We start from the raw sequence: 26390 nt of genomic DNA, 5'->3' as shown, positions 1-26390 counted from the left end.
GGAAACATGGAAAACCTGCAGGACTGTAGCCCTTGAGGACCAGAGCTGGACACCCCTGGAACAGAGTAATATCGTTGACAACTTTAATATCGATCGATATTAAAGTTGATCGACATTAAACCAACACCACAGTTGGTTTAGTCAGGGATCTGGGTTGTGTCTATGGGAGTGGTGTGTTTCAGGTTCCACTAGAGGATGCCAGTGGACCTGTACCTGGAGGGTGATTTCCACAGGTGTGTTGACCTGCACACCTGTGGAGGATCAGTGATCATCCCCTGCACTACATCTGGAGCCGGCTGCCTTATATCTGTCTTTACAGGGAACCTGCAGTTACAAGCCCCTGGATTTTCCCGGACATCATATCCTTCATTTCTCCAATAAAACCTCCTACTTCTTCAGTTCTTTGCTTCATTTGCATGTGAGTCAAAAACCTGAACACCATGACAGGAAAAGGCCAATATCAACGTTGGTTTTGATCAATATCCATGCCAATGTCAGTGTAGATCAATATAAACACCAAAGTTAGTATTGAGGTTACATTGGTTGGTATAAATTGATATTGATGCCACATTGTTATAGATCAATATTGATAGCAATGTTGGAATCAATCCTTCCCAAGATTGATAAAGAGTGACATCGCCCCCAAGGTTGGTTCAGATTGTTATCGACACCAGTGTTGTTATAGATCAATATTAACATCAAGGGTAGAAGAGATTGAGGTTGGTATGAATCAATAATGATGCCAAGGTTGGGATTGATTGATAGTGATACAAACATTGGTTTTGATCGATTGCCACTGGAACACAGTCACACAGTTAAAGTGACTGCTCGCTTGGGGTGGTATTTACCAAAACAACCTCTATCCAAGACCAAAGAAGTAAATTCAGTTTGTTATTGGCCAAAAATAAAAACTGCTTGTTTACCACATGTAAACAACGAAGCAACAATAAACTCAAGCATTCTGGTTTCTGTTTCACTTTGACCTTCACACCTGACACCATTTTCATCCGAATCTGGGCAAATATTTGACAAGTTGCCCCATGACTTTGCTTTCACTCTTTGGTTCACTGGATGGTCAGTTTGCTTTCACACTGCTACTGAACCGCACCAGAAGTAGCGTCAAATCCATCCACTTTTTCTGGTCTCAGTGTGGACTGATAGAGACTTCCATGAAAACCAGCATCGTGCTGTAGACCCCTCCCCGTCCAAAGCCCGGTGTTGTGATGAAATAAGTACCCCTGCTGTTGAACCATGAAACATGCTTATTCCAGCACCAGGCATTTTACATTTATCTTGCATGTAACATAAAGCTGAGTGACTTCAGACACTTCAAACAAGAAGCAAACCAAAGTACACAGCTTGAAGTTGCTGAGGTGTTGTAGGTCGTACTAGTCGGGCAAACAGTAGAAAGATTTTGACCAATTCTGAGACTTAATGTGTGGCTAAAGACATCAAAATTATATGTGATATCATCAGATATCTATAAAAATATTGTAATATTGGTTTTTGGTAATATGCCCCCCTCAACTATCTGTGGAACCGGACTGGAGTTCATTTGAACCAGACGTAACGGTACCAGTGTGAATGCGCCCAGTGACGGGAACAAGGTTGTAAAGACTTCCTGATGTTTCAAACACACAAGTTCTGCTAACATTTAAGGTGTTTCTTGCTGGTCATGTCATTCCATATGCGGTGCATTTCCTCCGGGGAGATCTGGTGGACCGTGACCACCCGGCGGTAGCGACAGAGGCTGTAGGCCATTTTCCAGTGGTTGAAGCCACTGTTCTGAAAGGGGTGGATGCCTAGCTTACGGAGGCAGACGCCCACGTACACGTCCTCCAGGTGCAGCAGTCTGGTGTGTAAGGAGGTCTTATATATGAGCTCAGCCACATCTGCTGAGAAGACGTAGCCAGTTCCAGAGCAAAATGGTGGGTACTTGCTGTCAGGGTAGAGATCCCTGGGCATGTACCACTTGCTGCGCATGTCTCTGATTGGCCCACCGTTGATGACGTAACCTGTGAAATACCTCCTCCTGGGCTTGGTGGTAGGTTTCAGAAGGTTAAAGATGAGATTCTCCATGTTGACGTAGATGTCGCTGTCTGTCTTCAGGACATATTGAGCCTTAGAGCAGAAGGTGGCCACCCAGCGCATACCCATCATGGTCTTAAGGGTCAGATTGTGGTAGGAGTCGATAAAATCCTCCACTACGATGTCATGAAAGATCTGACTCTCCTGCTCCACCATCTGGTTGAGGACAGCATCGGTGCTTCGGCCCAGCAGAAAGAGCGTAACCACACGTACGTCTGGGAACGTGGTCTCGTCGCCCCACGTCTCCCTGATGGCTTGACGGGCATCGAACTCCTTGTGGGTGGTGCTGATCAGGATAATGAGGAAGGGGGGCTCCGTTTCGCACTTCTTGTCCTCGTTGATGAGGTAGCCGAAGTCATGCGGGTTGAGTGAGCGGGCGCGGATGTTGCTGTAGGTGGAGTTCTTGCCAACTTTGGGAGCCTTGCGTATTGGGATATTCATCTGGCCTACGTAAGACGTGGAGGGGCGGGACACACTCAGGTACCACAGAGCGCTGGCCCAGCATACCACGGTCAGCAAGTACAGACACGAGACCTTAGAAGGCATCGCTGTTCACTCGCCTGGCGTTAGCAGCGTTGGAAATTTCCAGGCGAGGCCTCCATGGGCTGCGTTTGTTCCAGCAGCGCAGCTTGAGGCTGCCTTCGCAACACCGCTGGCATTAATTTCAGATGATGGACTTTCTGCTTTCAAGGCTGGTGGTGCGACTGAAAACGAGCGCTGCAGAGATTTCTTATCAGGTCCACAGAGTCCCAGCTTGCAGAAAGGCTTTCCATCCTCGGTGGCAGCATCTAAAAGAAAAGATGAGAAAAGAAAATCATCAGGCCCTCCTGGAACAGACGTAAGATAAGCAGGTCCATGTCGCATCTCTTCTGCTTTTTAACACATATTTCATTACAGCCCATGAAAGCACCAGCAGTCTGCAGGCCTTCTCCGTCTCCAGTCTGTTTGCCAAAGCCGTTTATCCGTCTTGTATCCCCGACGAAGCGACACGGTCCGGTAACTCAGCAGCACGTTGAGGAGGAATGGGAATAAAACCATGCCAGGACAGAGACGTAATTTCCATCGTCTCAGCCCTCTACGTGTGGATTTTATTTATTTCACAATGTAATATAACTTCCCGTCATTAGCCGGATGGATTCTACGTTTCTACGAGAAAATTTGTTTGCCTGAAAGGCGGCGAGACTGATAAGCGGTTCATGCTGTTTGGTTCCTGACACACAAAGTTTAATCCGACTTTACAGACCAGCTTTCATTTGATCCAGACGTAATCTCTGATGATGTGACAGCAGCTCTGGCGTATCATGCACAACGGATGATGAACCAAAGAAAGAGAAGCCCAGATCCTATTAGAGATAGTAAAATATTCAGAGATGCCCGGGGTGCTGTGTTTAAAGATGGAAGCGGAGTGATAAGAAGCGCTCATTCTTCTATCAGGCGGGAGATTTTCCCGTGTCTTTAGGGACGTGATGCTTCTTTTCATCAGGATTTTTTCTGATTTCATCCTCCTCCTCGCTATCTCCTCCCTCTCTTCCCAGACCGGAGTCATCAATCTCCTGGTCCAGTTAAACGCCTCATCATGGCTGCTGTTCCACACCTCTCCTCTTCATGCCCTCCATCACTCTCTCCTTCTATCCTTCCAGCTGCTTGATCCATCTTTCTAAGTCTCGCTGCCTCCTCCCAAGTTTTATAGTCTTTTATAGTCTTTAGTCTGGTTTGAGGTTTCCTCTACCCTCCTGATCTGTTCCCTCACACCAGCCGGAGCTTTTTTTCATGCTCTGAGCTCCAGCTTATTGACGGCTTCTGGAGCAATCAGTGTATCTACAGGCACTAATTCTTCTACCTTCACGCCTCCTGATAAAAATCCCTAAATCCTCATCCCGACTTCGACCTTGCTGCTCCTTCTCCTGTTTGCATGACTTGTTTCTACCTCTGCAAGGTTCTTCTGCTTCCAGAATCCTGCACTCTCTGTGTACTTGATTTTTCCAGTCCCAGAATAACCGATATCCGTCTTTCCCAACACACTTCATAAAGCCCATGATCCTTTTTAAAAGTCAGTAAGCTGGAAGATGTCGTTTCATACCGTTGTGTCCCTTTGTGGACCATGTTTCCCTTCCAAATGCATGTGGAGGCATGATTCTAGAAACCCTGATTAACTCCTGGTTACCATCAAATAGCTACATTCTTTGAAATGAGGTCACTAATTAGTGGAGTGGTGGACCTGGACCTCCAACTCAGACAAAGTTTTTTACTGCTAAGTACTCTTTACTAATCTCAGCTAGTTTTATCAATTAATCAGTTTTTTTAGTAAGGTATGACGAAAACAATCAACAGAAGTATGCGAAGGTTTTTAGGGATTTACAGCTGGCAGTATTCCCAGTAGGCCTAGGTAAGCCGAGGAACCATCCGGAATGAGAGCGAGTGCTCCATATGTCCCACATCCAGGAAACAGTCCGAGCTGTCATGTCGACAGAACGAGCAGCAATCTTTTCTTCTGGTTGCTGTCAGTCCAGCAAAGATAACACATGTTGAAAGCAACACACACACACATACACACGTTAACAGGTACTGTGGCTCGCAGCACATCAGATCGTTTGGATGCGACGCTGGTTGTTCAGCAGGAAACCAGGCCCAAGTCCGAGCGTTTAACATCGGTAAGGTTAACTGTAAAAATGAAAATGAACTTGAAGGCAGTCTGGTTCTGGAACATACTTCATCCCAAACAAATCCTGGGTTCGATCTGGGCAATCTGCTCTTTAGATCCTCTCCACTGGATCGGACACTGCACAAGTTGGCGAGCATGCCTGCAGTTTCAGCCTGCTGAGTGGGTGAACATGTTAAGAACACAGGACATGGAGTGCTTAAAGCAGCTGTAACTAAACATGTTTTATAAGCAGGAATACCTGCTCTTCAGGAACATGAAATAAAAGATGGGGTTTTCCAAAGGTCAATCTTAGGCCCAATAGATTTTAATACGTACATGTTGCCACTTGGGGACGTCATCAGGAGACATGGCACTGATGTTCACAGCTACGCTGATGATACGCAGCTTTACATCAAAACTACTCAACTTTTTGTTTTGTAGAAGAAAAAATAAGGGGAGGACAAAAATAAGTAAACTTTAATCCTTCCAAGTACAAGAGAAATCTGGATTTTATTATTTTATTGTTTTTTTTGTATTTAATTCTGTATGTAAGTTAGTTTTCTATTTGTTCATGTAGTTTTAACTCTGTATGGCTGCTACCTCGGCCAGGTCTCTGTTGTAAAAGAGATTTCTGATCTCAATGGGACTTCATGATGAAATAAAGGTAAAAGAATTTAAAAAAAATTCCACACATTAGAAATGTCCTGAATGAGCAGGTATTCCATGTTCCTCCAGGGATCAGGAGACGTCTTGTTCACCACAGTCCAGCGATTTGCAGAGTGGAAGTAATGCCACGAGGATGTCCCATCGTTTAACACTATCAGTGTGATCAGTTGTCTGATGTTCACAAGCAATGGCTCTACGCTAACGCCGCTAACACCGCTAATGCCGCTAATGCCGCTAACACCAACTTTCAGTCTTATATTTCTTTCAATCAATATCCATTATGAGCCATAATGACAATAATATGTGATGCGAGGAAAACTTTCGTTTCCGTGTGTCTCTAACCGGCTGACATTGCAGCAGCTACTTTTGTTTTGGCGAGGCAGTGTAAACGTGTTTGCACTCTGCTTTTCCTCTCCGATCACGTAGCGATGATGTGAACGTCAGAAGAAGAGATGCAGCAACTGGTTTAAGGAACTTCCATCCCACTGCATCTTCCTCACTTCTCCGAGGCCATGAAGCTGTTTGCAGCGTCATGGAACTGCATTAAGCCCAGTTAGCACTGATCCCAACAACCCCAAAAGAAGCCTGGAATGTCCCAGAAGCATCCGGACATCCACATGAGGAATAAAGAGGGAGAATGCATCACCATGCTTTGTTTTCCAACAACCCCTTTCATTCATGTTCGGCCATCCTTCTGATCCCTTTCCGTCTGCTGTTCTCTAAGTATCGCTTTATTTCTCACTCTAGCTTTGCTTGACGCTGGAATAAACATCATAAACGACCTGGGTAGATCTCCCCACAGGGATCTATTTATCAGGAAAACGCTCACGTCGGCATTTCAATGCTTGCAAAATGAATCGTTTCACAGCCTGAACAGGTGGTTTCAGTTTCAGGCTGCAGGAAAGAATCTACGCTGTTCCTGCTGGACACACAGCACCATTATCACCGCTCCCCGAGGTTGTTCCGCTCACCTTTCACTCCTCTAAAGAATTTCAGCTGAATTGTGGCCAAAAGGTTAAAGATCTCCCGCGGGCACATGTGAACAACAGCATGCCGGGAATCTTAATGTGACACGCTGCAAAATAAAAGACCTGCCAACATGATTTTAATCTCAGAATCTGGGTGATTCAGCAGAGAACGCATTAACCATTGCAGAAAACTCACATGTGCATCACACGGGATTCACATGTGCATCACACGGGATTCACATGTGCATCACACGGGATTCACATGTGCATCACATGGGATTCAATTTTGTATTATCTGCTTCACATGTGATGCACATGTAAATTATATGATCTGATGTAGACCACCCATGTTTCACATGTGGATCAAATGTAAAAACATGGTTTTGGAACATTTCTATGTGGTTCACATGTTCACCAAGAGTGAAAACGTGGCTGGATGCGTGTGCTTCACATGACTCACATGCTTCTTCACATGTGGGCTAAACCAGGTTTAATGTGTCTGCTCCGCATCCACATGCAGTTCACATGTATTCAATAAAAATGTTAGGTTGAGGCGGCGCATGGCGAGGTTGAGGCGGCGCATGGCGAGGTTGAAGCGGCACATGGCGAGGTTATGGCGGCACATGGCGAGGTTATGGCGGCACATGGCGAGGTTGAGGCGGCACATGGCGAGGTTGAGGCGGCACATGGCGAGGTTATGGCGGCACATGGCGAGGTTGAGGCGGCGCATGGCGAGGTTGAAGCGGCACATGGCGAGGTTATGGCGGCACATGGCGAGGTTGAGGCGGCGCATGGCGAGGTTGAGGCGGCGCATGGCGAGGTTGAGGCGGCGCATGGCGAAGTTGAAGCGGCACATGGCGAGGTTATGGCGGCACATGGCGAGGTTGAGGCGGCGCATGGCGAGGTTGAGGCAGCACATGGCGAGGTTGAGGCGGTGCATGGCGAGGTTGAGGCAGCACATGGCGAGGTTGAGGCGGTGCATGGCGAGGTTGAGGCAGCACATGGCGAGGTTGAGGCGGCGCATGGCGAGGTTGAGGCGGCGCATGGCGAGGTTGAGGCGGCGCATGGCGAGGTTATGGCGGCGCATGGCGAGGTTGTGGCGGCGCATGGCGAGGTTGAAGCGGCGCATGGTGAGGTTGAAGCGGCGCATGGTGAGGTTGAGGTGGCGCATGGCGAAGTTGAAGTGGCGCATGGCGAGGTTGAGGCGGCGCATGGCGAGGTTGAGGCGGCGCATGGCGAGGTTGAGGCGGCGCATGGCGAGGTTGAGGCGGCGCATGGTGAGGTTGAGGCGGCGCATGGCGAGGTTGAGGCGGCGCATGGTGAGGTTGAGGTGGCGCATGGCGAAGTTGAAGTGGCGCATGGCGAGGTTGAGGCGGCGCATGGCGAGGTTGTGGCGGCGCATGGCGAGGTTGAGGCGGCGCATGGCGAAGTTGAAGTGGCGCATGGCGAGGTTGAGGCGGCGCATGGTGAGGTTGAGGTGGCGCATGGTGAGGTTGAAGTGGCGCATGGCGAGGTTGAGGCAGCGCATGGCGAGGTTGTGGCGGCGCATGGCGAGGTTGAGGCGGCGCATGGCGAAGTTGAAGTGGCGCATGGCGAGGTTGAGGCGGTGCATGGTGAGGTTGAAGTGGCGCATGGCGAGGTTGAGGCGGCGCATGGCGAGGTTGTGGCGGCGCATGGCGAGGTTGAGGCGGCGCATGGCGAAGTTGAGGCGGCGCATGGCGAGGTTGAAGCGGCGCATGGCGAAGTTGAAGCGGCGCATGGCGAGGTTGAGATGGCGCATGGTGAGGTTGAAGCGGCGCATGGTGAGGTTGAAGCGGCGCATGGCGAGGTTGAGGCGGCGCATGGTGAGGTTGAGGCGGCGCATGGCGAGGTTGAGGCGGCGCATGGCGAGGTTGAGGCGGCGCATGGCGAGGTTGTGGCGGCGCATGGTGAGGTTGAGGCGGCGCATGGCGAGGTTGAGGCGGCGCATGGCGAGGTTGAGGCGGCGCATGGTGAGGTTGAGGTGGCGCATGGTGAGGTTGAAGTGGCGCATGGCGAGGTTGAGGCGGCGCATGGTGAGGTTGAGGCGGCGCATGGCGAGGTTGAGGCGGCGCATGGTGAGGTTGAGGCGGCGCATGGCGAGGTTGAGGCGGCGCATGGCGAGGTTGAGGCGGCGCATGGCGAGGTTGAGGCGGCGCATGGTGAGGTTGAAGTGGCAAACCTGCGTCCTTTCTCACTGCTGCCTCCCTTCACGCAGCGTTCTGCTGAAATCACACCACAGATTGATTCTGAGCTGATCGATCAGATCGTCTTCGTCACGTCTCATTTCCAGAAACCCGCGTCTGTCTGAGAACTGGTGCCAACCTGGGAGTAGATGGCTGAACTGGTGCAGAGATTTAGTTTCGGACCGGGGCCAGAAGGCTTTCCTGAGAACCGACTTTAACAGTCGCGTGAAAACAGATAATATGTGGAAGATTAAGAAACGCTGCTGCTCAGAATGACTCATAATAACCGCAGGCAGTGAAAATACGCATTAACGGGAAAATCCAGCAAAAGGAAAGTACTGTTATTTTCTCCGTCCATTCACAAGGTTGACTGCTGTGAGTCTGAAGTGGTTGCCATGACAGCATGATGACACGTCTCAGGAGGGATGAAGGAGAAGCTGGCGGGAGGCGATGACACCAGAACTCTGGACGTCCATGATGAGTCCTCTGCTCTGTCAACGTGCAAAATGAAGTGCAGGAATCCCTCTTCACTCGCCTGAACTTCCCTCTGACTTTGCCTCAAACCTCCGTTTTAGTCCGAGTCTGTTTACACGCCGATAGAAAATCTCCTTTCTGACTAATCAGATGAGTTCCCATGGAGACCCTGAACCCCACGTCTTTCCCCAGATAACTGCCATGAGATTTTCCCCAAACACTCCAAAGTCTTCGTGCGGGGGAGGGAGGATCCATCCAAATATCGACGGTACGGATCCCAAGGCTCGTACCGACGAGTGAGAATGTGGATGAGAAGCCACCATGCCCTTAATGCTCTGGAAATACGGAGGATGAAAAGCTGGTGGCGGGTGATGTTCACGCTCCGCACTACAACTAGTTACTAGTCAGTTTTAACTGGCGAGCAGTTTTCAGAGGGAACAGCTGGGATTCATTTCTTCTGATTCTGTTCTCTGGTTCCCAGTTCTGCTCCATACGACACCTCGCTGAGTCTGACGATGATGAATGCCAATTTTCCCCGAACCACTGAAGATATAAAATACTTCAACATCAGCGCTCATGTCTTGTGAAGACTGTAAAGACTGAACAGGTTTTACGTGGTTTTGTGGGAGTGTGTGTGGACGACTTCAGAATGTTTCGTCCATTAAAACGCAGTCAGACATCCATGACATCTTCCACACCGCCGTTCCTGAAACACCGACTTTATGTCCATAAAGTCTTCATGTCTTTATGGACATCGGAGATATAGCAGAGCTTTAACTTAGGTTTTATTATGGATCCATTTACGTATAGATCCAGTAAAGGCCTGTTCACCCTGAACGCATAGACATATGCTGAAGGACGGATACGCCTTATAGACATACGCTGTCAGACGGATACGCCTTATAGACATACGCTGTCAGACGGATACGCCTTATAGACATACGCTGAAGGACGGATACGCCTTATAGACATACGCTGTCAGACGGATACGCCTTATAGACATACGCTGTCAGACGGATACGCCTTATAGACATACGCTGTCAGACGGATACGCCTTATAGACATACGCTGTCGGACGGATACGCCTTATAGACATACGCTGTCGGACGGATACGCCTTATAGACATACGCTGAAGGACGGATACGCCTTATAGACATACGCTGTCAGACGGATACGCCTTATAGACATACGCTGAAGGACGGATACGCCTTATAGACATACGCTGAAGGACGGATACGCCTTATAGACATACGCTGTCGGACGGATACGCCTTATAGACATACGCTGAAGGACGGATACGCCTTATAGACATACGCTGTCGGACGGATACGCCTTATAGACATACGCTGAAGGACGGATACGCCTTATAGACATACGCTGTCAGACGGATACGCCTTATAGACATACGCTGTCAGACGGATACGCCTTATAGACATACGCTGAAGGACGGATACGCCTTATAGACATACGCTGTCAGACGGATACGCCTTATAGACATACGCTGTCAGACGGATACGCCTTACAGACATACGCTGTCAGACGGATACGCCTTATAGACATACGCTGAAGGACGGATACGCCTTATAGACATACGCTGTCAGACGGATACGCCTTATAGACATACGCTGAAGGACGGATACGCCTTATAGACATACGCTGTCAGACGGATACGCCTTATAGACATACGCTGTCGGACGGATACGCCTTATAGACATACGCTGAAGGACGGATACGCCTTATAGACATACGCTGTCGGACGGATACGCCTTATAGACATACGCTGAAGGACGGATACGCCTTATAGACATACGCTGTCGGACGGATACGCCTTATAGACATACGCTGTCAGACGGATACGCCTTATAGACATACGCTGTCAGACGGATACGCCTTATAGACATACGCTGAAGGACGGATACGCCTTATAGACATACGCTGTCAGACGGATACGCCTTATAGACATACGCTGTCAGACGGATACGCCTTATAGACATACGCTGTCAGACGGATACGCCTTATAGACATACGCTGTCAGACGGATACGCCTTATAGACATACGCTGTCAGACGGATACGCCTTATAGACATACGCTGTCAGACGGATACGCCTTATAGACATACGCTGTCAGACGGATACGCCTTATAGACATACGCTGAAGGACGGATACGCCTTATAGACATACGCTGTCAGACGGATACGCCTTATAGACATATGCTGAAGGACGGATACGCCTTATAGACATACGCTGAAGGACGGATACGCCTTATAGACATACGCTGAAGGACGGATACGCCTTATAGACATACGCTGTCGGACGGATACGCCTTATAGACATACGCTGTCAGACGGATACGCCTTATAGACATACGCTGAAGGACGGATACGCCTTATAGACATACGCTGTCGGACGGATACGCCTTATAGACATACGCTGAAGGACGGATACGCCTTATAGACATACGCTGTCAGACGGATACGCCTTATAGACATACGCTGTCAGACGGATACGCCTTATAGACATACGCTGAAGGACGGATACGCCTTATAGACATACGCTGTCGGACGGATACGCCTTATAGACATACGCTGTCAGACGGATACGCCTTATAGACATATGCTGAAGGACGGATACGCCTTATAGACATACGCTGTCAGACGGATACGCCTTATAGACATACGCTGTCAGACGGATACGCCTTATAGACATACGCTGTCAGACGGATACGCCTTATAGACATACGCTGAAGGACGGATACGCCTTATAGACATACGCTGTCAGACGGATACGCCTTATAGACATACGCTGAAGGACGGATACGCCTTATAGACATACGCTGTCGGACGGATACGCCTTATAGACATATGCTGAAGGACGGATACGCCTTATAGACATACGCTGTCAGACGGATACGCCTTATAGACATACGCTGTCAGACGGATACGCCTTATAGACATACGCTGTCAGACGGATACGCCTTATAGACATACGCTGTCAGACGGATACGCCTTATAGACATACGCTGAAGGACGGATACGCCTTATAGACATACGCTGTCAGACGGATACGCCTTATAGACATACGCTGAAGGACGGATACGCCTTATAGACATACGCTGTCGGACGGATACGCCTTATAGACATACGCTGTCAGACGGATACGCCTTATAGACATACGCTGTCAGACGGATACGCCTTATAGACATACGCTGTCGGACGGATACGCCTTATAGACATACGCTGTCAGACGGATACGCCTTATAGACATACGCTGTCAGACGGATACGCCTTATAGACATACGCTGTCAGACGGATACGCCTTATAGACATACGCTGTCAGACGGATACGCCTTATAGACATACGCTGTCGGACGGATACGCCTTATAGACATACGCTGTCAGACAAATACGCCTTATAGACATACGCTGTCAGACGGATACGCCTTATAGACATACGCTGTCAGACGGATACGCCTTATAGACATACGCTGTCGGACGGATACGCCTTATAGACATACGGTGTCAGACAAATACGCCTTATAGACATACGCTGTCAGACGGATACGCCTTATAGACATACGCTGTCGGACGGATACGCCTTATAGACATACTGACGGACAGATACGCCTTATAGACATACTGACGGACGGATACGCCTTATAGTTATACTGACGGACAGATACGCCTTATAGACATACTGACGGACGGATACGCCTTATAGACACGCTGTCAGACGGATACGCCTTATAGACATACTGAGGGACAGATACGCCTTATAGACATACTGACGGACGGATACGCCTTATAGACATACTGACGGACAGATACGCCTTATAGACATACTGACGGACAGATACGCCTTATAGACATACTGACAGACGGATACGCCTTATAGACATACTGACGGACGGATACGCCTTATAGACACGCTGTCAGACGGATACGCCTTATAGACATACTGACGGACAGATACGCCTTATAGACACGCTGTCGGACAGATACGCCTTATAGACATACGCTGTCAGACGGATACGCCTTATAGACATACGCTGTCAGACGGATACGCCTTATAGACATACTGATGGACAGATACGCCTTATAGACATACTGACGGACAGATACGCCTTATAGACATACGCTGTCAGACGGATACGCCTTATAGACATACGCTGTCAGACAGATACGCCTTATAGACATACGCTGTCAGACGGATACGCCTTATAGACATACGCTGTCAGACGGATACGCCTTATAGACATACTGATGGACAGATACGCCTTATAGACATACTGACGGACAGATACGCCTTATAGACACACTGACGGACAGATACGCCTTATAGACATACGCTGTCAGACAGATACGCCTTATAGACATACGCTGTCAGACGGATACGCCTTATAGACATACGCTGTCAGACGGATACGCCTTATAGACATACTGACGGACAGATACGCCTTATAGACACACTGACGGACGGATACGCCTTATAGACATACTGACGGACAGATACGCCTTATAGACACACTGACGGACAGATACGCCTTATAGACATACTGACGGACGGATACGCCTTATAGACATACTGACGGACAGATACGCCTTATAGACATACTGACGGACAGATACGCCTTATAGACACACTGACGGACAGATACGCCTTATAGACATACTGACGGACGGATACGCCTTATAGACATACTGACGGACAGATACGCCTTATAGACATACTGACGGACAGATACGCCTTATAGACATACTGACGGACGGATACGCCTTATAGACATACTGACGGACGGATACGCCTTATAGACATACTGACGGACAGATACGCCTTATAGACATACTGACGGACGGATACGCCTTATAGACATACTGACGGACGGATACGCCTTATAGACATACTGACGGACGGATACGCCTTATAGACATACTGACGGACAGATACGCCTTATAGACATACTGACGGACAGATACGCCTTATAGACATACTGACGGACAGATACGCCTTATAGACATACTGACGGACAGATACGCCTTATAGACATACTGACGGACGGATACGCCTTATAGACATACTGACGGACGGATACGCCTTATAGACATACGCTGTCAGATGGATAGCTATAGAATAGAATAGAATAGAATAGAATAGAATAGAATAGATGCAGAAAATGGAGCGATCCCACCAGAAACCACCGAGGTTCATCAACGGGTTCAGTACATGTGAAACACATCATGGTACATGTGAAACACATGCCGGTACATGTGAAACACATAATGGTACATGCGAAACATATACCAGTACATGTGAAACACATAATGGTATATGTCAATCACATAATGGTACATGTGAAACACATACCAGTACATGTGAAACACATAATGGTACATGTGAAACACATACCAGTACATGTGAAACACATAATGGTACATGTGAAACACATATCAGTACATGTGAAACACATAATGTTACATGTGAAACACATATCAGTACATGTGAAACACATAATGTTACATGCGAAACATATACCAGTACACGTGAAACACATCATGGTACATGTGAAACACATGCCGGTACATGTGAAACACATAATGGTACATGTGAAACACATAATGGTACATGTGAAACACATACCAGTACATGTGAAACACATACCAGTACATGTGAAATACATAATGGTACATGTGAAACACATAGCAGTACATGTGAAACACACAATGGTACATGCGAAACATATACCAGTACATCTGAAACACATAATGGTACATGTGAAACACATGCCGGTACATGTGAAACACATAATGGTATATGTGAAACACATAATGTTACATGCGAAACATATACCAGTACATGTGAAACACATCTTGGTACATGTGAAACACATGCCAGCACATGTGAAACACATAATGGTACATGTGAAACACATAATGGTACATGTGAAACACATACCAGTACATGTGAAACACATACCAGTACATGTGAAACACATACCAGTACATGTGAAATACATAATGGTACATGTGAAACACATACCAGTACATGTGAAACACACAATGGTGCATGCGAAACATATACCAGTACATGTGAAACACATAATGGTACATGTGAAACACATGCCGGTACATGTGAAACACATAATGGTATATGTGAAACACATAATGGTACATGTGAAACACATACCAGTACATGTGACCCACATAATGGTACATGTGAAACACATACCAGTACATGTGAAACACATAATGGTACATGTGAAACACATAATAGTACATGTGAAACACATAATGGTACATGTGAAACACATATCAGTACCTGTGAAACACATATTGGTACATGTGAAACACATACTGGAATATGTGAAACACATATCAGTACCTGTGAAACACATATTGGTACATGTGAAACACATATTGGTATATGTGAAACACATATCAGTACCTGTGAAACACATATTGGTACATGTGAAACACATATTGGTACATGTGAAACACAGACTATTACATGTGAAACACAAACCACTACATGTGAAACACATCAGTAGACGTGAAACTCATATTGTTATATGTGAAACACATATCAGTACATGTGAAACTCATATTGTTATATGTGAATCACATATCAGTACATGTGAAACACATGCCGGTACATGTGAAACACATGCTGGTACATGTGAAACACATATTGTTATATGTGAAACACATATTAGTACATGTGAAACACATGCCAGTACATGTGAAACACATGCTGGTACATGTGAAACACATATTGTTATATGTGAAACACATATCAATACATGTGAAACACATGCCGGTACATGTGAAACACATATAACTGCAGGGTACTTGAAGGCTTATAGAAGACATGGCCGTCCCGTCTCCCCAACCCTGATGGAAGTGGAGAAATTCCCGACTTACAGAAGCTCTTAGAGTGGAATAAAACACTGGAAGCAATAGAAAAGAAATCAAAATGCATGACAGCAAATATAAATATAACACACATATTTAGCACCAAAACCCACATCTGGCTAAATTCTGTCATCTGGACAAAGCCCGCTCAGTCCCAGGTTCCCTTGAAGAAGCTGCTGCATGTCATGAAGGTAATTCTTTACGGCTTAGAGAGGTTGCTGCAGGTCCACAGGAGACATCATCCCACAGGGTCTGAACTGCTACTCTGCAGGTAGCAGGTACCCAGATCCAGGTCAGCAGTTAGCCTCTTATTGTTGCTGAGCAGCTCCGTTCTGTTGCAGCTGATCCTCTAAAACTGCTTTTGACTCATTATTTGATCACGTCTAACAACAACATTCAGAGGGAATTCAGAGGTTTCACATCATGTTTCTGACTGGGTTGGTCATGGGAACTTATAAAAGATGTGAGTCATCAATCAGCCATGTTGCCTTCACAGCCAGGTGACCTCTACGAGGCGATGGGGAAAGCTGGAAGGCTGCAGAGAAGTGGCGTTTCGTCTCGTTTCATGTTGCCCTGTAATTGATTGCAGCCATTAGTGCAACGTGGATCGACCTTGATCGCGTTGGGGGGGGTTGCATGTGAGTCAGCGAGGGAGCCAGAAAACAAGAGCTGGTAAAACAGACTGTGTGTTTGCATTGGAGGCACATCTGAAGGTAAATAAATCATATTCCGATCTGGAGGCTGACATCTCACATCCTCGCCGCCTGCTTGGTATGATTGGCAGAAGAAAACAACAAGCTGCCTCCACCGCTCTACGACTCCTGATGTGAGGAACGCTGTCAGAGTTCTCAGTTCTTTACACGGCGCTGTTATGATGTGGGAATGGTATTTGAAAGTCAGGCGTGACCTGTAAATATCAGTCAACGGCAAAGAAAGCAAGTGGAGAATAGAAATGTTTTCTGATTGGAGCAACCGGGCTCCTTCGGGGAGCAACCGTTTCCCTACAAACAAAACCGGCTTCAAGGCAGCGAGCGGCGTGCGAGATGGTACAGGAAGCAAGATCGGAGTCCTGCTGCTGTGATTCAGCAATAAATCTCAAGGTTTTGCATTCTTGGCCTTAATTCACACATATCCAGATTTCCTGCTGTCTGTAGCTCAAAACGAGCCTTATCTCCAGCTCCTGCTGAGTAAATGAGATAAGCCCAACGGCGGCTCCAGAACTGTCAGGACCGTCTCTGATCTCCTCCCTCCCAGTCGTTCTGAAACTTTAAAACCCCAACTTCTAAACTCTGAAAAGGGGGATTATTTTGTGGACGACTGGCTCGCATCTCTAAATAAAAGAGGTGTGAGGCCTGGACGGCTCCCAGTCCAGTTTCCTGAAGCAGCACAGCCAGTGGGATAATGGGCATTATGGGCTGCCAGCTGGACACTCCGGGTTTAGCAGAAAGCCTCTGAATGCAAAGCAGCTTAGGAGTGACAGAGGAAATGGGATATCAATATCGTCCAGCAGATTTGGCTGCGGTTCAGCAGCCTGATCAGCGCTGCGGTGCTGACTCCAGCCCAAACTGTGCACGTTGCATTCATTTAGCAGCCATGCGGGTTTGCAGACAATGTGGAAAACTGAGGCTTGCAGGAGATCATGATGGGGACTCAAACTTCTTCCAGCTTTCCAGAAAAAACCTCCACAGACAGCCATGGAAGATACAAACCGCATCTGAGTTGTGTCCAAAGTGCGCTCCATCATCAGAGACTGACCTGAGCGTAGCTCTAACGGGAACCACCTTTATTTCCATCTGCAGAACTTGGGCTGCCTGTCAATGAGACGATGGTCGCCACGTCTCATCTGGTTGGCCGTACGACCTCTGATGGCGTACAGAGCTGACGGTGACGCTGGAATGATCGCGGCACGCCAAGGAGGACATATCATCACCAGCAGGCCTGCAGCGTTGGGCCGGGTTCCTGTGGCGGACCTGGAAGGAAGGGAGGCGCCAGGCTGAAGTGGCTTTCCCATAAATCTAAAAGCCCAGCAGGACCCCCGATCCTTCTCGCCGATGTCCGGTAGCTTCGTAACAAAATGGATGCGCTACATGCTAACGTCTCGTAAAGGTGGGACGTGGGTCTGATCTGCCTCAGAGACCTTGTCAGGACGGTGACGTGGGGGGGTGAAGGTGTGGACCCCAATGCAGGAGTCGGGAACTGGGATGCAACCAACACAATGATCCAGCAAAAACCCAAGAGAAACAGAGGGCATCAGTACACTGAACACAACAAGACACAGGTGAAACAAATCTACTACATGAACCCAGGTGAACAAACTCAACAGGAAAACCATGAAGCTAAACAAGAAACAAGAGAACTAAACAGGAAAAACGACAAAATAAAACAGGAAAGCTGAAACTAAAGCACAAGGAGTCCAAACCCTGACAGACCTGGCTTGACAGCACCGTGGCGGACCAGCAGCCCTCTCTCTGCGGCGCTCGGATCAGGACATGGTGAGGAGCCAGGAAAAGCATGGAGGTTTGTGTGTGTATCAATCAGACGTGGAGCGGGAAGGATACTGCCACCGACTCTATATTCACAGCAGATCCATGAATCCCCCTCATGACTCCGTCAGCCTGGGTTGGTACCGGTTTATGGAACAGATACTATCGCCATGACTGGAGACTGCCGCTCCAGACTCCCCTGTGCTGACTGTTGGGGATTTTAATGGCTGCAGAGTGAAAACGACCCCGACGTACCACCTGTTACCTGTGCCACTGGTTTCTGTTCTGGAGATGTTAGGGAAACATTCAGAGCCTGTCAGAACCCCCTCAGCACTGCTGACCAGGGATGGACATGACATTCTCCAGAACTCCGTCGACCGGCCAACCCTTCAGACGAGTCCACTGATGTAGCTACATCATGCATGACTTTCTGTTCAGATATGTTGGTCCATACAGGTTCCTTCTGTAGGTTCCTGTATCTGCAGGTTCCTTCTGTAGGTTCCTGTATCTGCAGGTTCCTTCTGTAGGTTCCTGTATCTGCAGGTTCCTTCTGCAAGTTCCTGTATCTGCAGGTTCCTTCTGCAGGTTCCTGTATCTGCAGGTTCCTTCTGTAGGTTCCTGTATCTGCAGGTTCCTTCTGCAAGTTCCTGTATCTGCAGGTTCCTTCTGCAGGTTCCTGTATCTGCAGGTTCCTTCTGTAGGTTCCTGTATCTGCAGGTTCCTTCTGCAGGTTCCTGTATCTGCAGGTTCCTTCTGCAAGTTCCTGTATCTGCAGGTTCCTTCTGTAGGTTCCTGTATCTGCAGGTTCCTTCTGCAGGTTCCTGTATCTGCAGGTTCCTTCTGCAGGTTCCTGTATCTGCAGGTTCCTTCTGCAGGTTCCTGTATCTACAGGTTCCTTCTGCAGGTTCCTTCTGCAGGTTCCTGTATTTACAGGTTCCTTCTGTAGGTTCCTGTATCTGCAGGTTCCTTCTGCAGGTTCCTGTATCTGCAGGTTCCTTCTGCAGGTTCCTGTATCTACAGGTTCCTTCTGCAGGTTCCTGTATTTACAGGTTCCTTCAACAGGTTCCTTCTGCAGGTTCCTGTATTTACAGGTTCCTTCAACAGGTTCCTTCTGCAGGTTCCTGTATCTACAGGTTCCTTCTGCAGGTTCCTGTATCTACAGGTTCCTTCTGCAGGTTCCTGTATCTACAGGTTCCTTCTGCAGGTTCCTGTATTTACAGGTTCCTTCTGCAGGTTCCTGTATCTGCAGGTTCCTTCTGCAGGTTCCTGTATCTACAGGTTCCTTCTGCAGGTTCCTGTATCTACAGGTTCCTTCTGCAGGTTCCTGTATCTGCAGGTTCCTTCTGCAGGTTCCTGTATCTACAGGTTCCTTCTGCAGGTTCCTTCTGCAGGTTCCTTCTGCAGGTTCCTGTATTTACAGGTTCCTTCTGTAGGTTCCTGTATCTGCAGGTTCCTTCTGCAGGTTCCTGTATTTACAGGTTCCTTCTGTAGGTTCCTGTATCTGCAGGTTCCTTCTGCAGGTTCCTGTATTTACAGGTTCCTTCTGTAGGTTCCTGTATCTGCAGGTTCCTTCTGCAGGTTCCTGTATCTGCAGGTTCCTTCTGCAGGTTCCTGTATCTACAGGTTCCTTCTGCAGGTTCCTGTATTTACAGGTTCCTTCAACAGGTTCCTTCTGCAGGTTCCTGTATCTACAGGTTCCTTCTGCAGGTTCCTGTATCTACAGGTTCCTTCTGCAGGTTCCTGTATCTACAGGTTCCTTCTGCAGGTTCCTGTATTTACAGGTTCCTTCTGCAGGTTCCTGTATCTGCAGGTTCCTTCTGCAGGTTCCTGTATCTACAGGTTCCTTCTGCAGGTTCCTGTATCTACAGGTTCCTTCTGCAGGTTCCTGTATCTACAGGTTCCTTCTGCAGGTTCTTGTATCTGCAGGTTCCTTCTGCAAGTTCTTGTATCTGCAGGTTCCTTCTGCAGGTTCCTGTATTTACAGGTTCCTTCTGCAGGTTCCTCCTGCAGGTTCCAGTATCTGCAGGTTCCTGTATCTACAGGTTCCTTCTGCAGGTTCCTGTATCTACAGCTTCCTTCTGGAGGTTCCTGTATCTGCAGGTTCCTTCTGTAGGTTCCTGTATCTGCAGGTTCCTTCTGCAAGTTCCTGTATCTGCAGGTTCCTTCTGTAGGTTCCTGTATCTGCAGGTTCCTTCTGCAAGTTCCTGTATCTGCAGGTTCCTTCTGCAGGTTCCTGTATCTGCAGGTTCCTTCTGCAGGTTCCTGTATCTGCAGGTTCCTTCTGCAGGTTCCTGTATCTACAGGTTCCTTCTGCAGGTTCCTGTATTTACAGGTTCCTTCAACAGGTTCCTTCTGCAGGTTCCTGTATCTACTGGTTCCTTCTGCAGGTTCCTGTATCTACAGGTTCCTTCTGCAGGTTCCTGTATTTACAGGTTCCTTCTGCAGGTTCCTGTATCTGCAGGTTCCTTCTGCAGGTTCCTGTATCTACAGGTTCCTTCTGCAGGTTCCTGTATCTACAGGTTCCTTCCGCAGGTTCCTGTATCTACAGGTTCCTTCTGCAAGTTCTTGTATCTGCAGGTTCCGTCTGCAGGTTCCTGTATTTACAGGTTCCTTCTGCAGGTTCCTCCTGCAGGTTCCAGTATCTGCAGGTTCCTGTATCTACAGGTTCCTTCTGCAGGTTCCTGTATCTACAGCTTCCTTCTGGAGGTTCCTTCTGCAGGTTCTTGTATCTGCAGGTTCCTTCTGCAGGTTCCTGTATCTGCAGGTTCCTTCTGAGAGGTCCCTGTATCTACAGGTTACTTCTGCAGGATCCTGTATCTGCAGGTTGCTGTATCTACAGGTTCTTGTATCTGCAGGTTCCTGTATCTACGGGTTCCTGTATCTGCAGGTTCCTGCATCTGCAGGTTCCTGTATCTACAGGTTCCTGTATCTGCAGGTTCCTGTATCTACGCTTTCCTGTATCTGCAGGTTCCTGTATCTACGGGTTCCTGTATCTGCAGGTTCCTTCTGCAGGTTCCTGTATTTACAGGTTCCTTCTACAGGTTCCTTCTGCAGGTTCCTGTATCTGCAGGTTCCTTCTGCAGGTTCCTGTATGTACAGGTTCCTTCTGCAGGTTCCTGTATCTACAGGTTCCTTCTGCAGGTTCCTGTATTTACAGGTTCCTTCTGCAGGTTCCTGTATCTACAGGTTCCTTCTGCAGGTTCCTGTATTTACAGGTTCCTTCTGCAGGTTCCTGTATCTACAGCTTCCTTCTGCAGTTTCCTCCTGCAGGTTCCAGTATCTGCAGGTTCCTTCTGTAGGTTCCTGTATCTGCAGGTTCCTTCTGAGAGTTCCTGTATCTGCAGGTTCCTTCTGCAGGTTCCTGTATCTGCAGGTTCCTTCTGCAGGTTCCTGTATCTACAGGTTCCTTCTGCAGGTTCCTGTATCTGCAGGTTGCTTTATCTACAGGTTCCTGTATCTGCAGGTCCTGTATCTGCAGATTCCTGTATCTATGGGTTCCTGTATCTGCAGGTTCCTGTATCTACAGGTTCCTTCTGCAGGTTCCTGTATCTGCAGGTTGCTTTATCTACAGGTTCTTTTATCTGCAGGTCCTGTATCTGCAGGTTCCTGTATCTACGGGTTCCTGTATCTGCAGGTTCCTGTATCTGCAGGTTCCTGTATCTACAGGTTCCTGTATCTGCAGGATCCTGTATCTACAGGTTCCTGTATCTGCAGGTTCCTGTATCTACGGGTTCCTGTATCTACAGGTTCCTTCTGCAAGTTCCTGTATCTACAGGTTCCTTCTGCAGGTTCCTGTATTTACAGGTTCCTTCTGCAGGTTCCTGTATCTACAGGTTCCTTCTGCAGGTTCCTGTATCTACAGGTTCCTTCTGCAGGTTCCTGTATCTACAGGTTCCTTCTGCAAGTTCTTGTATCTGCAGGTTCCTTCTGCAGGTTCCTGTATTTACAGGTTCCTTCTGCAGGTTCCTCCTGCAGGTTCCAGTATCTGCAGGTTCCTGTATCTACAGGTTCCTTCTGCAGGTTCCTGTATCTACAGGTTCCTTCTGCAGGTTCCTGTAACAACAGGTTCCTTCTGCAGGTTCCTGTATCTGCAGGTTCCTCTTTCTTCGGGTTCCTGTATCTATAGGTTCCTTCTGCAGGTTCCTGTATCTTCAGGTTCTTGTATCTGCAGGTCCTGTATCTGCAGATTCCTGTATCTATGGGTTCCTGTATCTGCAGGTTCCTGTATCTGCAGGTTCCTGTATCTACAGGTTCCTGTATCTGCAGGTTCCTTCTGCAGGTTCCTGTATCTACAGGTTCCTTCTGCAGGTTCCTGTATCTACAGGTTCCTTCTGCAGGTTCCTGTATCTGCAGGTTGCTTTATCTACAGGTTCTTTTATCTGCAGGTCCTGTATCTGCAGGTTCCTGTATCTACGGGTTCCTGTATCTGCAGGTTCCTGTATCTGCAGGTTCCTGTATCTACAGGTTCCTGTATCTGCAGGATCCTGTATCTACAGGTTCCTGTATCTGCAGGTTCCTGTATCTACGGGTTCCTGTATCTACAGGTTCCTTCTGGAGGTTCCTGTATCTACAGGTTCCTTCTGCAGGTTCCTGTATCTACAGGTTCCTTCTGCAGGTTCCTGTATCTACAGGTTCCTTCTGCAGGTTCCTGTATTTACAGGTTCCTTCTGCAGGTTCCTGTATCTGCAGGTTCCTTCTGCAGGTTCCTGTATCTACAGGTTCCTTCTGCAGGTTCCTGTATCTACAGGTTCCTTCTGCAGGTTCCTGTATCTACAGGTTCCTTCTGCAAGTTCTTGTATCTGCAGGTTCCTTCTGCAGGTTCCTGTATTTACAGGTTCCTTCTGCAGGTTCCTGTAACAACAGGTTCCTTCTGCAGGTTCCTGTATCTACAGGTTCCTTCTGCAGGTTCCTGTAACAACAGGTTCCTTCTGCAGGTTCCTGTATCTACAGGTTCCTGTATCTGCAGGTTCCTCTTTCTTCGGGTTCCTGTATCTATAGGTTCCTTCTGCAGGTTCCTGTATCTGCAGGTTCCTGTATCTGCAGGTTCCTGTATGTACAGGTTCCTGTATCTACAGGTTCCTGTATCTTCAGATTCCTGTATCTGCAGGTTCCTGTATCTACAGGTTCCCGTATCTGCAGGTTCCTGTATCTGCAGGTTCCTGTATCTACAGGTTCCCGTATCTGCAGGTTCCCGTATCTATGGGTTCCCGTATCTGCAGGTTCCTGTATCTGCAGGTTCCTTCTGCAGGTTCCTGTATCTGCAGGTTCCTGTATCTGCAGTTTCCTGTATCTACGGGTTCCTGTATCTGCAGGTTCCTGTATCTGCAGGTTCCTGTATCTACAGGTTCCTGTATCTGCAGTTTCCTGTATCTACGGGTTCCTGTATCTGCAGGTTCCTGTATCTACGGGTTCCTGTATCTGCAGGTTCCTTCTGCAGGTTCCTGTATTTACAGGTTCCTTCTACAGGTTCCTTCTGCAGGTTCCTGTATCTGCAGGTTCCTGTATCTACAGGTTCCTGTATTTGCAGGTTCCTGTATCTGCAGGTTACTGTATCTACATTTTCCTGTATCTTCAGGTTCCCGTATCTGCAGGTTCCTGTATCTGCAGGTTCCTGTATCTGCAGGTTCCTGTATCTACAGGTTCCTGTATCTGCAGGTTCCTGTATCTACGGGTTCCTGTATTTGCAGGTTCCTGTATCTGCAGGTTCCTGTATCTACGGGTTCCTGTATCTGCAGGTTACTTCTGCAGGTTCCTGTATTTACAGGTTCCTTCTGCAGGTTCCTGTATCTACAGGTTCCTTCTGCAGGTTCCTGTATCTACAGGTTCCTTCTGCAGGTTCCTGTATCTACAGGTTCCTTCTGCAGGTTCCTGTATCTACAGGTTCCTTCTGCAGGTTCCTGTATTTACAGGTTCCTTCTACAGGTTCCTTCTGCAGGTTCCTGTATCTGCAGGTTCCTTCAGTAGGTTCCTGTATTTACAGGTTCCTTCTGCAGGTTCCTGTATCTACAGCTTCCTTCTGCAGGTTCCTGTATCTACAGGTTCCTTCTGCAGGTTCCTGTATTTACAGGTTCCTTCCACAGGTTCCTGTATCTACAGGTTCCTTCTGCAGGTTCCTGTATCTACAGGTTCCTTCTGCAGGTTCCTCCTGCAGGTTCTTGTATCTGCAGGTTCCTTCTGCAGGTTCCTGTATCTGCAGGTTCCTTCTGAGAGGTTCCTGTATCTACAGGTTCCTTCTGCAGGATCCTGTATCTGCAGGTTCCTGTATCTGCAGGTTCTTGTATCTGCAGGTTCCTGTATCAACGGGTTCCTGTATCTGCAGGTTCCTGTATCTGCAGGTTGCTTCTGCAGGTTCCTGTATCTACAGGTTCCTGTATCTGCAGGTTACTGTATCTGCAGGTTCCTGTATCTGCAGGTTCCTGTATCTACAGGTTCTTGTATCTGCAGGTTCCTGTACCTGCAGGTTCCTGTATCTACGGGTTCCTGTGTCTGCAGGTTCCTGTATCTGCAGGTTCCTGTATCTACAGGTTCCTGTATCAACGGGTTCCTGTATCTGCAGGTTCCTGTATCTGCAGGTTCCTGTATCTACGGGTTCCTGTATCTGCAGGTTGCTTCTGCAGGTTCCTGTATCTACAGGTTCCTGTATCTGCAGGTTACTGTATCTGCAGGTTCCTGTATCTGCAGGCTCCCTCTGCAGCTTCCTGTATCTGCAGGTTCCTGTATCTACTGGTTCCTGTATCTGCAGGTTCCTGTATCTTCAGGTTCCTTTGTCAGGTTCCTGTATCTGCAGGTTCCTTTGTCAGGTTCCTGTATCTGCAGGTTCCTGTATCTACTGGTTCCTGTATCTGCAGGTTCCTGTATCTACAGGTTCCTTTGTCAGGTTCCTGTATCTACAGGTTCCTTCTGCAGGTTCCTGTATCTACAGGTTCCTGTATCTGCAGGTTCCATCTGCAGGTTCCTGTATCTACAGGTTCCTTCTGCAGGTTCCTGTATCTGCAGGTTCCTTCTGCAGGTTCCTGTATGTGCAGGTTCCTGTATCTGCAGGTTCCTGTATCTGCAGGTTCCTGTATCTACAGGTTCTTTCTGCAGGTTCCTGTATCTGCAGGTTCCTTCTGCAGGTTCCTGTATCTGCAGGTTCCTGTATCTACAGGTTCCTTCTGCAGGTTCCTGTATCTACAGGTTCCTTCTGCAGGTTCCTGTATCTACAGGTTCCTGTATCTTCAGGTTCCTGTATCTACAGGTTCCTGTACCTACAGGTTCCTTCTGCAGGTTCCTGTATCTACAGGTTCCTTCTGCAGGTTCCTGTATCTTCAGGTTCCTGTATCTTCAGGTTCCTGTATCTACAGGTTCCTTCTGCAGGTTCCTGTATCTACAGGTTCCTGTATCTTCAGGTTCCTGTATCTACAGGTTCCTTCTGCAGGTTCCTGTATTTTCGGGTTCCTTTATCTGCAGGTTCCTTCTGCAGGTTCCTGTATTTTCGGGTTCCTGTATCTACAGGTTCCTCCTTCAGGTTCCTTCTTCAGATTCCTGTATCTGCAGGTTCCTGTATTTACAGGTTCCTTCTGCAGGTTCCTTCTTCAGATTCCTGTATCTGCAGGTTCCTTCTGCAGGTTACTGTATCTACAGATTACTGTATCTACATGTTCCTGTATCTGCAGATTCCTGTATCTCCAGGTTCCTGTATCTTCAGGTTCCTGTATCTCCAGGTTCCTATATCTACAGGTTCTTGTATTTACAGGTTCCTGAATTTTCAGAATAAAGGTGAGCATAAACGGTAAATGTTATCTTTTTAACGCATAAAAACAACTGAACACAAATGAGACAACTGAAGAAGCAAACAAGCTGCAGTGCCTGTTTCATTTGTCACTGCCTGAAAACTTGGCATTTCCAAGTTTGTTGGAAGCACACACACACACACACACACACACACACACACACACACACACACAGGTAGACCTGTGC

General features: G+C 47.8%; 1 protein-coding gene across 1 annotated transcript; it reads right to left on the bottom strand.

Moving 5' to 3' along the window:
* Positions 1-1647: 1647 nt before the first annotated feature.
* On the bottom strand, positions 1648-2634 carry LOC306774056 (beta-1,3-galactosyltransferase 1-like; the record flags this gene model as incomplete). The annotated part of the gene is made up of 1 exon (XM_079264038.1): positions 1648-2634. The coding sequence occupies one exon, from the start codon at positions 2632-2634 to the stop codon at positions 1648-1650; it is 987 nt and encodes a 328-aa protein (XP_079120164.1).
* Positions 2635-26390: the final 23756 nt, after the last annotated feature.

Source organism: Telmatherina bonti (assembly GCF_933228915.1).
Source record: "Telmatherina bonti genome assembly, chromosome: 24".
NCBI classification, from domain to species: Eukaryota; Metazoa; Chordata; class Actinopteri; order Atheriniformes; family Telmatherinidae; genus Telmatherina; species Telmatherina bonti.
This window is presented reverse-complemented; position numbering and strand designations above follow the sequence as displayed.